Here is a 17,081-nt window from a genome sequence, read left to right as displayed (position 1 = left end):
CCTTTCGGAACTAATGGGGCTTCCACAACTATTAACTGCATTAGGGACAAACGCCACCGGGTCTAACAGATAGTCCCCATGCAGCTAACAGTTAGTCCTCACAGATCATCTCAATGGACTAACATTTGGTTATATTTAGACATTACCGGGCGACCGTTGGTTCCCGCAGTTGCACCTGGCCGGACGAACGGTGGATCCACTCAAATACTTCATTCGGATGAACTTTTTATCCCACACTTCAAATGATCTGTTAATTCCTAGGGATGATTTTCTCCAGTTACTCTCCGCAAGTCTTAATACGTTTTTCGCGTGCTTGTTTCCGCGGTGAGTAATAAATGCCGCGGAAAAGAACACAAAAATTATTTAGTCATGCGTGTATCACTGCTTTCGCAGTCATTGAGACAACGAAAGAGAAAAGTGAGACAATTAAACATTTTATTTTTCTTTACACATATCAAGTTTCTGCTTTCTTTCATTGAATTCACTGTAAAATGTCAAATACAGGTCCAGCCGCGTTGCCAGATTTCGTACAGTCCTTTTTGTGCAGCTGCTCCAACGGAAGCGAAAGATGACTGGCATTGCACGCGCCAGCGAACACAGCATTCTTTCTGCACGTTGTGGACAGCGGCTGCATAGTGCAAAGCACGAAAACATCGAAAATAGTTAGTCACACGTGACAGATACGATGAACACTCACGCACATTACAAGTACGCACGCACATTACAAGTACGCGCAAAGTTAAATAAGAACACACGTATAAAGTATCGCATGCAAAAAAGTCACGGTTTCGCCTTATGGGCGAAGAAATTAATCCGATAGCAAGAAATTATAATACAGTGCATCTAGAAACTTGCTGCGCGCTGCTCTAGCAGAAAGGACGCAGGAAAGCAAACACACAAGGCGAGAGCGAACTAACAGCTGTCACAGCTCTACAATTGCAGCGCACTGTTCAAACACAAAGAAGGGTGCACGAAACAAACGCGCAGGTGTATACAGGACGAGCGCGAACGCGGCCGCTGCTGGGAGTAAAGTGACCTTCGTACAGCCTATAGCTTCAACGCAAACTTTGCGGTGAAAGCAAAGGGCGTACAACTCCCCCTCAGAGATAAGCGTGCGAACACGGTCGAGGTGCACATCCCAACTCTGGCAAAAGAGTAGATAGCTTTATAATTGGGCACCCAAGCAATTTGCGAGCCGCGAGGGTTCATACCCAGAACGCAAGCCATTCTCGGGCTCTTGCGCTCGCGTTGTCCCAAGACCCTGTAGCGCCCTCCTTTAGGCGGGGAACAAAACCGGAGAGCGCGCGTCCTCAAGAAAAGAAAATCAAGATGGCGCTTGGCGGTGGCACGTCAGGCCACTACTCGCGTTCTCTGCTGACGCCGATTCTCGTCACTAAAATAAAACTTCCCTTGGGTCTAGTAGGTACATATTCGTGAGGCTAAAATTACAGCGCAAACGCACTTATTTGCCCTTCCTATTTCTTATTTACTTCCTTGTCCCTGCACCCGTCTGAATGTGATTTCATGTCTTCGCGTATCTAATACGCTATCATCCTTGTTACACGTTTGGTTCAGAGCTATTCCCTTATGAAAATGGTAACGTCCTGTAAGTTTACTGTGTTTCCCCGAGGCAGCATCAGGACGCAACCTGTATGTCTCCCAGATGTCGCGATTTGGCCGCCGACTTTCTGTCTCCTCTAAGTGTCCGTCCTGTATGTGTCCCATCTGTGACCGTCCTGTATGTCGCCCAACTGTCGCAATTTGGCCGCTGCCTTTCTGTCGCCTCAAGTGTACGTCCTGTATGTGTCCCATCTGTGACCGTCCTGTATGTCGCCCAACTGTCGCAATTTGGCCGCTGCTTTTATGTCTCCTCAAAGTGTCCATCCTGTATGTGTCCTATAAGTAGCCACCTTTATGCAGACCAGAAATTAGGCCGTGCATTGCCTGCATGATGCAGCATAATTGGGATGTACATGGACATGCATACGAAACTCTGCAAAAATTACTCATTTATTACCATTTACAATGTACAGTGTAGAGCATTGTATAAAAGTATTCAAACACGCAATGTACATCTGTTGGTGGCTAAAAAAATAACATTAAAAGATCAGCCTTAACCTCATAAAGCCTGACACACCATCAACCTTTTAAAAGCTTGTTCAGCATCTTTTCGGTAAGAGAGAGTAAATTCATTACTGAAAAACTGCAAAAGAAATGTTTTAAGTAAGAAACTCATCACGACAGTAATTTATGACCAAGAGGCACCTTGCAAGACATTGTAAACACCATGGGCTGCTTAGATAAGATTTGCACACCTAAATCAGCCATCTGATGCACCACATCGAAAATGTATCAGTGCCTTGTTGGGCTTTATGGGTCAATTACAAATTACAAAGTGAAAGAAGGAACATCATAGCTTACACAACAAACTCAGAATAAATACAACATTAAAATCGTTAAATATTGCAATAAATTAGGAATGTGACAAACATCAATGCACTACCCAGAGCTGCTCACATACATGCTAAATAATTAATATGCAATAAATTAGGAATGTGACAAACACTACACCAGTGCACTACCAAGATGCCTGGTTGGCACCAAATGCCATACTTAGCATGCATCATTGAAACAAAAGACAAGAGCCCACGGTGTAAGAAAAATAATTTAGGTGTGGACACTCCGCCCGAGGCACGTCCACATAATGTTCGCCTCTTTCCTCCTCTCGGCCCCCATGTCGCAGCCTCCCACGCAACCCGGCCGGTGCATGTACTATAGAAGACGAGCTGCGTGCGTAGCGTCCGTAACGGCGTTGTCAGCGAGCAGAAAGACTGCTCACTGCGCTCTAAAGCAGACGCCGCGCTTTTACGTACGCAACGCTGTTAGGGGATGCTATGTGCGTCGGGTGCGCCGTTTACACCGTGGCCGATGAAAACTCGCCGTTCAGTTGCTCTATCCTCCTCCGCGTGCACGGTTTAAAAAAAATGCAATGAGGTGAAAAAAAAATGAAGAAAAAACGCGCGTTTCCCTTCGTGGCAACAGTTTCTTAAGCCCCCAGGTCGCAGCGCCCCCCCACGAAACGCGGCCGGCGCAGTGTATTAAAGGCGAACATTATCTGGACGCGCTCTCCTTCGCGGCGGGCGAGAGTGTCCACACCTAAATTATTTTTTCTTACACTGTGCAAGAGCCCAAACACTTCACACCACCTTCACTGCTGATACCAAGATGTCGCGGGAGTGAAATCCCAGTCGTCACCATTCATACCCCAATGCCTGGACTTAAGTTCAATATTTCAGAATGTCTTCGTAAGTATCTAAGAAATTTGAATATGATAGGTATCACTGTAAAATAACACGCATGGTTAGTTATTAGCTAAATTAAGTATGAGTAAGTATCACAGTAGGAGTCACATGACTGCACTTACAAAATGGAGTTCTGCAAGACATGAAACAAGCAAGGTTACAAAAACAATTAGTACAATAAAATGTGCAGTTAGTATTAAAGTGAAAATAACATAGTGAATTATTGGGTTTTATCACTACACTGAAAGTTCAATTTTAAAATGACTCAAAATTATGAAGAATGCAGCGACACGGTGGACTAGAGTGCCCACTCCGATGCTCTCAGTGCCATTGCTCTTCTGCAGGAAACTGAAGTCATGCACAGCTGCGCTGTAATCAGGATGGCAACTTGTCCGCGAGCGAGCATCGAAGACAGGCTGGTCCTGATCTCCTTTACGCTCCCTTTGTAGAGGGAGCAAGGTAGGCTGCAATGGGAAAAGAACAAATAACAGTTCAGTGACACATGTACGCGGTTAGCAAAGCCTATTGTCATGCCTTCTTTTTAAATTTATCTGGAACAATATGTTTTAGACAAGTTTAAAACGAAGCAGGCTATACACAAACTAGAGATGTTACATGGGAAACTTGTTTGATGCATTCTTGAACGCAGGTGCGACGTATGAAACATTGAATTTCCACATAGCATGTGTTAGAATATGCTTGAATATTGTTCCTGCATAACGCATTGACACACAAATTTAGTGATGCTACCGGCCTAGGCTATTTTGCCAGAATTTTTTGGAGAGATGAAAATTCTTTTTGGAGCAGAAAATGAGGATTTAGAGCAAGGAAATTAATTTTTTAGAGAAGTAACTTAAGCCTTGGCAGCAGTGGTCTACATAAGAGATTACAAAACTATTAAATAATGCCTTCAAGATGAAAAATTATAAAGAAAAAAGTGATAAGGGATGATTGGGCTAGCCATATATGGGAAATGTTTCCGTGGTGAGAAGCAGTCAAGCCCTTCATACAATCCGGATATGCCCCAGAATACAATTAGATAAATTGAAGCGTATTCAAAATATATAAATCTAAAATGCAGTTCTGTTGAAATTATTACCAACTTATCCAGCCTGCACTGAGAATTGCTGTTTGGGAAATTTGTCATCAACACAGGGCCACCAAGGAAAGCATTGGTGGGAGCACAAGATGATGGGAGAGGGCAATAAAATCTAACTCTCAAATGAACACAGGGGTCTAGGACCACGGCTACACTGTGAACCAGGTCTGAAGGCCTTCGCCACAGTGAACACTGATCGGACACCAAATGACAAGCACTGCAGAGCCTTCCCTAATTTGCATAATGTAAGATTGGGCATAGCGCTGCTATCACCACAATGAACAATCACAAGAGCAGCAGTGCTATCTAGCTTGACTTGGATTGCTGTATGCACTGCAGTTTTAGTAGTCCCTGCACTTTCCGATAACAGAATAAGTAGCGCTCAAAGTTTTCTTTCTAAAAGCTGGAACCAGTTGGCCGTAGCACATCCTTTCTTGCTGAGTAGACAGATTTACAATAGTTTGGAGGAAATGTATCAGGGTTTGCATTGCGACGTAGCATTACTCTAAATGTGAAATCTCTGTACATCCAACTTTTAAGGCCCAGAAAGGCTAGTCGCACTCATGACCAAGCACTAACACCCGTATTTGCTAAAACTAATGCATTAAAACAGTTTCTTCACACAGACAGTTTCCAACTGCGCTCTTCCTAAATTCAGTTTTGAGGAGTCTGATATTTAAAAGGCCCTGGAACTGACAGTCTGTTCCTCTTCTTTGTTACTGTCATGTTTTGCCCCTGTAGTGATAACCCTGTACAATTCTTAGGACATTTCAAGTTCACAAAGGAAAAAATGCCACTGTCTGACATTCCACTCCTGCTTGGGCCTGTTAGGCCTGTAGTATTGCAAAAAAAAAGAAAAAGAAAAAGAAATGTGCAGGTCAAGTGTCCTTACACACTACTGCATCCAGCCTTCTCTTGTCCAATGCCTTCTTCGGTGGGGCATCCTTATTCGCAGGGCATACTTTTCCCTTGAGCGAGCTGTTCTCCAGCTCTTCAACAGTAAACACTGCTCGCTAGCAGTGCCCTCGCAAACTTTGATGGCTGCGTTGGGGTGCTCAAAGAAATCCTCTCCAGGAGCTTTTTGTCCAGCAGCACACCATCTCCTATGTCCACCTGCGAAAAATAATGAGCTGCTCATACAACTAGTAGTTACTTGTTTACCAGCCTGACATTCGACCCAACCAGCAATTTTCTCTTTCATAAGAACAGCACTAGATGCAGAAATCAAGTACTTGCCATAAATTCATTAATCAAAGGAGTAATGTGCTTTTTATTTAACTTTCTTAAGTTATAAAGTATTCTATATCCTGTTAAAGGAGCTCTGACACAAAAATTTTGCATCTTGTTTTTTCTGTTGCAATGGGTAGCAAACGACCCACTTATCATGGCTGGAAAGCTTGTTTGCTCGAGAGCACAGCGGTTCATTATTTGGAGGTCGTTTTATGCCATCCAGTCGCAGTTTTGGTTTCAGAAAGCACCAAGTGAGATGGGACCCAGCATGGTTTCAATGTAAGCATGGCTCGCTACATGAGCACAAAAACTGGCGTGCACATGAGCACCACCTTGACAACTCTTTTCAACGAAGGACACTGTAAATATATGTGAACCCCCAACAATGCACTGCCCAGGCAAAGACATCAGCCTTTGTACTCCCGCAAGCCTGCCCCCTCTATCCGTTGAAAAGGTCTGCTAATAGAAAGCGCTCGCAAGGACCCCGGTAGCCAACACAAACTCGTGACGCAGGCGGTGGTTGGTTGGTTTACACGGAAACCAAAGGCGCATCTCGTGCACGGTGCCGCAAGAGGCACACAAATCTATCCCACAAGTTATCTCACCTTCAAAATTTTGTGTCAGTGCTTTAAAGAAACTCAACATTCAGCACAATCAGCAAACAAGTCAATGTTAATATTGTTACACTTTAGCAAATTTGTAAGCTGGTCAAATTCCATCTTAGAATGCAGCACTGCAGGCAATGCAAGGATGGAAGTTTGGTACAGTGCACCATCATAGGTCTCCAATTCTGGTGCTGGTTTCCAATAATGACTTATCTCTCAATTGCAATGTCTAATGCACCACATGCAGGTTACCAGGACAGGAAAACTGCATTAGAAAAGATATGTGGGAATCCACTTTCTTACAATTGAACAGCATTGTGAGACAATGCCCATACCATCACGTGCACAGAAAGTATAGCATGAGCCACAGGAAATGAAAGTTGAAGGGAAATTGCACCACTAACATCAAGACAGTTTAAGAAAACCGTGATTTGGACAAGTTAGTGAACCTCCTTTATACTACCCCAGTCACATGAACCAAGTTATCAACATTAAGAGAGCGCACTTTACAGCTGCGATTTGGTGACACGCTCTAAGGAAAAGTGCATCAGTATTTGGAAGTGATGCCAGTGTCAAATGGTAAATGAGCCAACAGTACAGTGTCCCAGCTTACTTGTGCCAAGCTAGGTTTAAAAATGGGCAACGAAATATTAAGATCCTTTTGTTAGTGGCTGCATCGTAAACCGGTTAATTTTACTCTTTCAGTTGCCAAATTAGGGAAAATTACCTAAATTACTTATCGCTTCCCTATCAACCTAAGCCTCCGTGTTGAACAGTGCATCGCATCCAAAAACACCATGTCCAATCGTTTGTGTTTCACTATATCATTCGTAATTATCCTTTCTGCATTTGAAAGTTTTGAAAGGGGGTTTTAAAAGCCAATTGACTCTGTGGCTTACTTGACAATTCCAAAACATGACAAGGTTGGTGGCTACTGTGAACAAGGAGGCATGTGATGTATATCAGATGCGTGCATCACAGGCTGATGGCGACAAGTACTAAAAAAATGCTATTTGCTTTCAAACCATTTTGTGAGCAGTGCTGCTGCACACAAAGGGGTGTGGGCTCCCATTCAGTTTGCAATTATTTGCATTTTGTGCCACAGCTGTAAAATGCACTATTGAATGTGATGCATAATTTAACATACAAGGTTTCACAATAGTATGTGAGCAGTTACTAATCTGGGTATAATTTTCACTTACAAGGTGATCAATGGAAACAGAAATATTTGCCTATTTGCACACCGCAGTGGATAACGAAAATTATCGACCCCATCACTGTATCTCATTAGTGCTTTTACCGCAACAGCAATACAGAGCCCTTGTTACAGAAAATGTAGTGTCGGTGTCGGCGATGTTGACCGTGAGCGAAAAATCCCCATCGATGCAAAAAATAAAACTCAGGGTTTCAGCAGGAATCGAACCCAGGCATTCTACATGACAGTCAAGTGTTCTCTCTACCACAGATACATGTTAATGCTTAAAACTGCTTTGTAAGAAGACCCTATACAAGTGTCATGTCGGGTGCCGAATTTTGTTCACACACGTAATACTGCACGGTAGAAGCGCAGATGCATTAAGCTGGGCTAGTTGGTATTGATTGTATGCTTCCATATTGCTAGCGAACACGCACAAACGACGACATAGAAAGAGACAGGACAACCGCTAGTTGTCCCAAGCGGTTGTCCTGTCTCCTTTGTGCGTGTTCGCTAGCCATATGGAAGCATACAGAAGCGTAGAGTTGCACCAGGCATCACACCATGTGAATTAATGAGTATGCATCTTGAAGCTGTCCAACCATTATGAAAAGCTCATAAGTCATCAGCATCAGCCATAGCAATAAAATGTGCAGCTACAAATATGCACACACTGCCATACAGACGCATGGTGGGTACTGCACAGCTGTGCTTGCAGTAGACGCCCCAAAAGAGTTTACAACAGCAGATGTCATGGGCACCAACATTCCTTACACCACAGAGCAGTTAAGTATACGAGCAGCAAAGCATGGCAAACAAATGGGACGGCGATGTGATCAGGGCTCGAAACACCACGCTGCACTCTTAAATGCCAAGCTTAAAGGGAAGCTGAAGCACGTTTCAAAAAGATGACCTTGGTCTATGCAACTACATTTTGATGCCTGCTGAATTCGAAAATCAATGTGAAAGTTCTCAAAAGTGAACACAAAAAGTATTTTTCTGGCAAAAAACAGCGGCCATGAGGCTTCTTGAAATGCTAAGTAAATGCAGTGACGTCATCTGCAACTACGCGATTAGCTCCAGTAGTGGCGCACAGACGGAGCTAGTCACAGAAGCCACGGCTGAAGATACAAGACGCTTGTTCACATTGTGCTCAGCTGTTTGTTGTCAAGGCAGATGTAATCCAACTGCAGAACTCTCGGCATATCTACACTTACTTGAGCATCCGGCACTTAAACAGCGCCCCCACAGTAAATTAGAATCAGTAAGTGGTGGGACACTTCTGTCAGACTGCAGCGTGGCTCCACCAACAAAACCAAAGATGATGCGGTTCTGATTCATTCATTTCCATGGCCACACTTTTGGAGCGCTCGTGTGGGCAGAGCAAGATTGCATATTTTAAAACTTCTGCTGTAACAACTGCAGAAATATTTACGGCATCATCTACAATAATACCTATTCTTGTTGACCATGCACTTTATGAAATTCTAAAACCACTTCAGCTTCCTTTCAGGCGTCCTCCACGTTTTTTTTTACTTAGCTTGAGTTAGCCAAGACATACTTTTTATTTTAGATGGTCTTTGTAAAGTGACTAACATAATTGTCACATGCATTGCACTGAGCACCTGGAGGTGCACTACACATGCACACAAAAAGTTATGCTTCTTATTAGCAGAAAAATGAGTTTCCATAAGGTCGATGCTTTTAACTTCTGAAACCACAGAAAACTGATTTCTGCAACGGAACGGAAAACACCAACGGAAATGTACGCACAGACCACATCAGATATGCTGCCATTTTGGACAACACATTGGTACTTGCTTTGCAAACTAACATTTTCTATTGCCATTCTTAAGCCACTGTGGCATTTGTTCCTAACAGTTAAAACACATACAGGGTGGGTATTTTGTAGTGATGTATTACGGCTTATTCTATGCTAGTCCTATCATCCACCACTCGCGGTTGGTTGTTCCCGTTAAAAATGTGGATGGACATTCGCTTTGACTACTGGTGAAATGCAAAAAACAAGGAAAGGCACTAGCATCAGAAAAAGCATAACTATAAAATACCATCCCAGAAGTTAATACAGCATGCAATAACTACAGGATCAATGAAAATGAAGCCACAAACCTGAGCAGCAGGCACGGTAACCGGTGCTGGCGAAGCTACGGAGGACACCGCGTCTGCCAGCTGGCTCGTTGCCTTGCGCAAGTTCTTGGCCATTTTTTAATGTCTAAAAAAAAGGAGCAAGGAGAGGTGTCACGATAAGTAAGCCCTATAAGCAGCACTATAAAATTGTCACAGAGTGCTTGGGAGATGCCGTGAAGCAACTAGAGTTACGTGGAATGAATTTATCCTGTCAGTACAGGTGGCAACAGTTACCTCTGCATGAACAGCACTAAGGGTGACGACATGAACAGTGCGTGAGACACGTAAGGACAAGGAACCGACAAGGACTAGCACTAGTCCTTGTTGGTTCTTTGTCTTTGTGTGTCTCACGCGCTGTTCACGTCGCCATGGAATACCAACTAGCCCAGTCACACACCTTGCTTCAGTTCATTTCTAGTTTGTCGAGCTCTGTTATTCTGTTCTTCAGGTGCTAGTCCTCGTCAGTTCCCTGTCCTTGTGTGTCCTGCGCACTGTTCACGTCGCCATAGAATACCAACTAGCCCACTCATACACCTTGCTTCAGTCTAAGGATAGGACACAGTGAGTGGCAAACAAATGCAGAGTGAAGAGTAATTTTTAGTGATTATGCAACACATTTCAAACCATTCACAAGCAATCCAACATTCCACACGTTTCGCTAAATGGTAGTCAAACCAATACCGAAACGTTAGTGCTATTTTTAACCACTTTCAGTTTCAATGGTGTTTTGTTTTGTGAGGAGCATTGATGATGAACTCTAATTTTGTGTTTTATGTCCCATTAATAAAATGGCTTCACCATGTGCGTCAGAGTTAAGGCCAAACCTCATATGCACGAAAATGCACGCGACAGCGACGAGCGATGCTATGAGCGACAAAACGAGCTGTTCGCGCGACGTGTCGCGTGGTCGATTTCGCGCGATAGCTCGGTTTTTCTGATTTGGAATCCGTCGCTCCTCGCCTGGAAGTGCTGTGCTCAAGCAGCCAATAGCAAAACACCGGAACAAGATGCATCAGTGACGTATTGCTAACTGCCGCCACTTTCTTATTGACTCGAATCAACAACGTTCATCAACATGGCCAACGGCGACGAGCGCAACGTTGACGTTGAACGCGAATGTGCGTTATGGGACCTCAGGGACGGGAACTACAAGTCCCGTGCCATCTGCGATGCGGCTTGGCGGCATGTAGCAGCAGCGATGGGATCGAAAAAAATGCAGCAAGACAATGATAAACATTTCATGTATCATTATGCAACAAAACATCGTATTTTACATTGCATACTGCTGACGACGGGCCACTTTTGGTACAAGTAAACGCCCTCATGCCAGCAACAGTGGAGATCGCTCACCGAAGCCGTCACGTGAATGGGGTTTGCCCCACCAAGCGACCGCTTGCGCGAAGATCTACGTCGCGTCGCTGTCTCGTGCATTTTCACGTATATATGGGTTTGGCCTTCAGAAGCTATCACATGTAACTCTACAGGCAGCTTGGCCAGTATAATACTGCCAAGTTGAGAAAATTTGTACGAAGTAGTCCCGTTAAATTCGTATTTTGGGTAAAGTTTCATGTTAAATATAAATATGAGCTTAATAAATTTGTTATTGGGGTCTTCTGCAGTGTAGACACACTGATCAATATTCTGACCAGGGAGCAACATGCATTACTTTTTTTAAGTAATGGTAACATGTTACCTTTTTTTTGACAATAGCATAGAGCAGCAAGGCATTCCCTTTTTTATAGTGCAATGAGTAATGCATTTAGGTATTTTTCCTTGTAACGCCTACAACACTACTAGGAAGTCGGTGATCTACGCGCCTGTTCCTCACCATGCCTCATCTTTTATACTGTTTCATTCAAATATGATGCCAGATTATTAAAGCAGGGGCCAACCCAAGCATTAACACAACTTAATCTTGTCAGTTGCTCTCAATTTATTTACCAAGAAATAAGGCAAACCAAAGAATTCATTCTACATACCAAGTAACTCCTTTGCCTCATTGTATTTATCGCGAATTTTGCTTCTCTTGGCCCTCTCATTGTCAAGTTCAACGGCCAGCTCCCCTACTCTTGCCCTCGACTCTTCAAGTTCTTGTTTCACCATCGCCAGCTCCTCCTGCATCCCACAGCTGCATTTGCGCTGCTCGGAAGTTTGTTGAAAAAAATACAGTGTTCATAGCTTTAGCATTTCCACAGTAAAAATTTTAGAGTCATACAGTTATGGTCATACACTACACCATGCAGAGGCAGACAGGAAGAAAGCATACGTGGCAAAGACTTTGCAAACAATATGATAAAGGAATTGTGGTTGCTTTCTAGTATAAGTAAATATAGAATGAAGCAGCAAGAAACAAATGAGAATGCTAAGTAGAAAAGTTCTACCATTGATGGGACAGTTGCTGGTAAGCCCACTCAAATTTCATCACGCCAAATAATGGGGCAATAAGTGACAGGATATACAAAGCACTCAACGAGCTGAAACATGTGTGCCTGCCACCCACACCAGGGTGACAAGCTAAGAAGGTTTTCTTCTGGGCTAGTTTGTGTATACTGACTGGCTGTTTCAGTTGGCCTTGCAGTGCTTTCCTCGCAGTAGAACTAGAGATTGACATCCTGCTGGAACTTTCATACCCACCGAAGCAGCAATGACACTACCTCCGCCAGACTAGCAAAAATGCCATTCAACGTGGCTCTGCTATATTCACGAGCAACATCGGAAAAAAAAAAAGAAGACAAGGTAGGCCTCAACGCGTTATTCGCATGGGTGTGAAAAATGCTGTGCCCTCTTGTAGTAGTGGCTGTCACCAAGCTTCTTATGCAGTATAGTACCAGCCTCACCTTCGGTCTTGCGGAAGAGCTCCGAGAAGCCTGGCCCAACACAAGCCTCGTTCGCTTGCGCTCCATGGCCACCTGTGATCCTAAAACAATGTTGAACACCAATAATATCAATGTCATTAAAGTTTTTAGAAAAGCATTCTGCATACACGTGGTACCAACGTATGCATTAACGTGTACACGAAGACTGAATTCCCCACTACGAAAAGACCTACAAAGGCGCCGCGGTTCTCGAGCAATGAATTCTGTTCAAATAATTTAGGAATTTTAGAAACGTGGTGAAATAACTCCCCGAACGGCTGCGGTTAGAACTGTTCAAGTGCGGACAAAAAACTGAAACGGGTCTCTACCTTAAAGCCCCAACCGCATGCACGCGATTTTCGGGCGACAGCGACGAGCGACAGCGACGAGCGACATGATTTGCTGTCGCGGAGGGCCATCCATCGCCGTCGCTTGTCGCGTCGCAGCTTTCTGGAAAACTAGAAAAAATCGCTTGTCGCCCGGAAGTGAGCGTGACGATTTCCGGCAACATGGCAGCATCACCGATCCTCGCTTCGATTGCAATTTGCTCTTGATGCTTCCAATCGGGGCGTACTTCAATGAATGCAAGTTATAGCCTACCTTCTTTGCAACCCCATCTCACGTGGATAGCGAGGCAGCGGCCGTATTTTGTCGTTAATTTTGATCGACGGCTCGTTTTGATGTTTCGTTGGTAGCTTGCTGCAATGATAGTAGCACATGTTCTGGGCCCATGGCAAAGCAGCACCTGTGCGCTACGTGCCACGAAAGCGCTGTTGAATTTCTTGCGGGCCACGAGCCTGAACCAAACTTTGTAAACTTGTGTGACTGTATGTGTTATGTGGTTATCACTGTATATATCATAATCGTCACCCAGCACCTGGAGTAGCATGTCAGGCGAACAGCCAGGCAAACATCTCCAGCTTCATTAAAATGTTTATCTCTCTCTAGTAGCTTGCTGCAATGTCAGTTTAAAGTGCGTCGTAGCGTCGTAGACGTCGCAGATGCGTAGTAGATAGTAGAGTCACTGTATATGCTACCTTTAGGTAGCAGAGTTGCGCATAGGTCCGGCTAGCAACCACAGCTATGCGGTGAAGTCGCACTTCGTTTTTGCAGGCGACATGCCTACCGTGTCGCCGATTAACCTGTCTGACGTGTCGAAGACCGACGATAAACATTGGCTGTCGATGGCTACTGTTAATTCAGCTCGATGCAGCGGCGGCGTCGAGAAATCAACAAATCGGCCCAAGCGGCAGCTTCTCCGCAATGCATGGTTGCTCGCGGCGTTGGAAGACAGATGCGCAACTCTGCTACCTAAAAGTAGCATATACAGTAACTCTAGTAGATAGATAGCGTGCGCTTCCGTGCGCCCACTCGAGGTCACAGCAGATACTACTGTCGCAGTTAAACAAAACATTGCAAAAAAAAGAAAATCCCGTAATGCTGCTGTGACTTCCTTATCTCACACAAGTCAATAATAAATTTGACATGCTGCCATTCATCTACTCTGTAATTCTTTTTGCAATTTACCTGCGTGCACGCAATAGTTTTAAATCTAGCAACCATGACACTTTGTCGCGAACATGTGGGTGCTCCCGTCGCGACGCGACATCGCGACGGAGCCCGTTTGTCGCTGTCGCTCGTCGCCGTCGCTCGAAAATCGCGTGCATGCGGTTGGGGCTTAAGGCGTATTGCCGCGGCAAGCAACCAAAAATATATACTCACCTATTCCCAAAATGTACGCCGGTGCGTACTCATCGTCCTGCCACAGGACTTGCACTGTTTGGTTGGTCAGCGTCGTCACGTATTTTGGGTCGTCGACCAGCTGGCAGACGACAGTCTGGGACTTTATATTCCTAACGGGATACACGTCCCATTTGTCCTCCGAGGCCCACTTCACAAGCACGTGGTCACCCATGACGCAGTCAAAGCACAAAATTTCGCAGCAAAATGCACGTGTTCGTATACGACCGATACGACGTTCACACTGCGCACAAAAATTTGTTGGCGTGATCACTACAACGATAGCGCTGCTGGCGCTGCCTGCTCCGTAAGCTCGCGTCGTGTCAAATGAACTTTCGGTAAATAACATAAGACAAGTATGTTTATATTTGTTGCGAGTCCTGGAGTTTTTTTTTTATTTCACTGATTGTACAATAAGTAGTTTTGAGGACCTATATTGAAGTGACATATATTCACAACCGTGGACTCAGCGATTAACTGCGGCGACGCACACCGTTGTCGAAACAAATCTTGGAGGCTACGTCACAGTTCTCCTATTACTGCAAACGCCATATATAATCCAACTCAAAGCGACTCTCGTTTCATGCATGGTTTCATGTGATGTTTCAAGTTTAGTTAGTACAGTGGGGCGAACGACATACATTGCGCACGCAACGCAAAAGATTACGGCAGCGCTGCGGTCGAAGTCGATATATCCTCACCGCGAAGATTCGGTACCCGAATGGACTAGCGCATATTCGAAAAACCGAATGTTTTTCGAACAGTTTTCAAATAATCAGCAACGATGAAAAACGCTCGAAGGAATGAGACGTGGAAACAGCGAGAGATTGCTTAAAATTTAAGTATCAGATTTATTTAAAAGCTGTCTGTCTGTCTGTCTGTTGACAAAGTACCACCTTGAATACTGTAGGCCTATATTTAAGCCTGCACTTACAAAATGTTTCGACGGCTTTAGTTGCGGCTCATTTTAAATAATGATAGTATTTTTTGTTGGTTAAAAGTAATCGTAATGTTCCTTTGTTAAAGCTTGAGTTTGTTTGTTTCATATTGTTTAAATATTTGTTTCAAATAAAATGTTGCGGAATTTTTTATCTGTTCTGAAAACTGTCACATTCTAGGCCTGCGTTGAAAATAATTCGAGTATAGTATTCCATTCGTATTCGATTCGGTGTCATCACTATTCGACTCGTATTCAAATTGGTTCTGAAATTCACTATTCGCACACCCCTAATCAACATAATGCGATGTTCCACGTATGAGAGGCCGGTTGATGCGTGCCTCGTTTAATCGTTTAATGATTTTAATCGCTGCATCTAGCTGACGTTTCCGCATTGTACACCATAATTTTCCTTGATTTGTACTGCAGGCGCACTTTACACTTCAGCTATAAAACAACGTTTGTTCATCTCGGTGAATGTCAAACCATAAGCCCTAGCTCATGTTGAGCCGTCGCAAAGGACGAGGACGTTTTGAGGCATTTGTGAAATCTGACTTGTATTGGACATAGACGCAGTCAGGGCGCGGTGAGGTTGGGGTGCAACAGGTTGAACCCCAACCTCCAAAATTTGCAGTTTATGTGTACACAAGCCATAGCCTCGGCTACAACACAAGTAGATTTGCAAACACGTGTACTAGGCACGTAGCCCAACAATATTCAACATAAAGCTGTGAAACCCTGGCTGTGGTGTTAAACCTAGGGTTTAAAAAGGGAAGAAAAGGCAGAAAGAAGGTATAGGAGGGATGTGGAAAGAGTGAGATCAATGCAACGGAATAGGTTCGATGTCGCATTGTAAGTCTGGGGGGAGTGCGCATGAACTGCTTCTGCACGGTCAATTTTGAAGGCGATCGAGTCAGATGCGGATCATACTTGTTGATCGTACGTGATTGACTCCTTCACGCAGGATGCAGAAGGAGCCAATCACCGCTTTTAAATTCGATCCCGATCGGGTTTAATCGCGATCATCTGTGCACTGTACGTGTGGTGTCTGTATAACATTCTGGTGGATAGTCCCCGCTGCAAATATGCCGCTGTCTATCGGTCAAGTTCATGCTTCGTTCATGAGGCGATTCTGACTTACAGCCACGCCCTATCTGTAGTGAAAATTTATAGAGACCAGTTTGTATACTAACGATTTACCTGTGTTGGTGCGAGAAAATCACGCACAAACGGCGCACAGAACAAGCTAAGGTGAAAAACCAAAACCCACTAATAAAGCTTATCATTGGAATGAACAGCCATGTACAGGGTGTTTCAATTTAAATGTCACCGAAAATTATTCCTCAAAAATAAGGGAAGAGCAATGCGTACTCGCCGCCTTCTTATAATTGCTTTTTCTGTAGCGGGATACATCTGAACATAGACAACAAATGTGGCAGTAATTAAATTAATTAAATAAATTAACTTTTTAAGTTGTGGAGACAGGCGGTCGGATCAAATAGAAGAAGTGAAGTCCTTCCTGCGAAAAGGCCATTGTCACCATAAACAATTAAAGCACCATGAAATTCAAGCGCAAACATGTCCAAGCGCCCTGCTAGACGTTGACTGCTACTGTGGTGTCTGTAGCTGTCTGTAGCCCTGCTGGCCCTGCCTGGAGCCTGCACCGAAACATGTTGACCCAGGTGCGGAAAGCATCGACCTTGCTCGCAGCGCCTTCGATTTATTTGCTCACGCTGTACGTCGGCGGGCTAACGCTGCACTAGAGCTGCACCATTCTCTGGCTCGACCATCGACTGTTCCTGCACGTTTTTTTATTCTGTGCGTCTTCGTAGTCCTAGCTATCCTGGTGTGTTTGTCGCCCAATTCCTTTCTTTGGGTGCGACAGCACCACGCCACTGGCTGAAAGCCGACTGCCTGGTTTGCCAGGTGTCTCAACATGCTTCCTCGCAAGCGCTACAATGAGCACCTGC

General features: G+C 44.4%; 1 protein-coding gene across 1 annotated transcript; it reads right to left on the bottom strand.

The window, feature by feature from the left end:
- Positions 1-12,203: 12,203 nt before the first annotated feature.
- On the bottom strand, positions 12,204-14,387 carry LOC119400644 (uncharacterized). The gene is made up of 2 exons (XM_037667677.2): positions 14,157-14,387; positions 12,204-12,496 (listed from the first exon to the last, which is right to left on the bottom strand). Exons 1-2 carry the CDS (start codon positions 14,347-14,349, stop codon positions 12,204-12,206), a joined length of 486 nt encoding a protein of 161 aa, XP_037523605.2. The 5' UTR covers positions 14,350-14,387.
- Positions 14,388-17,081: the final 2,694 nt, after the last annotated feature.

This window comes from Rhipicephalus sanguineus, chromosome 7 (genome assembly GCF_013339695.2).
Source record: "Rhipicephalus sanguineus isolate Rsan-2018 chromosome 7, BIME_Rsan_1.4, whole genome shotgun sequence".
NCBI classification, from domain to species: Eukaryota; Metazoa; Arthropoda; class Arachnida; order Ixodida; family Ixodidae; genus Rhipicephalus; species Rhipicephalus sanguineus.
This window is presented reverse-complemented; position numbering and strand designations above follow the sequence as displayed.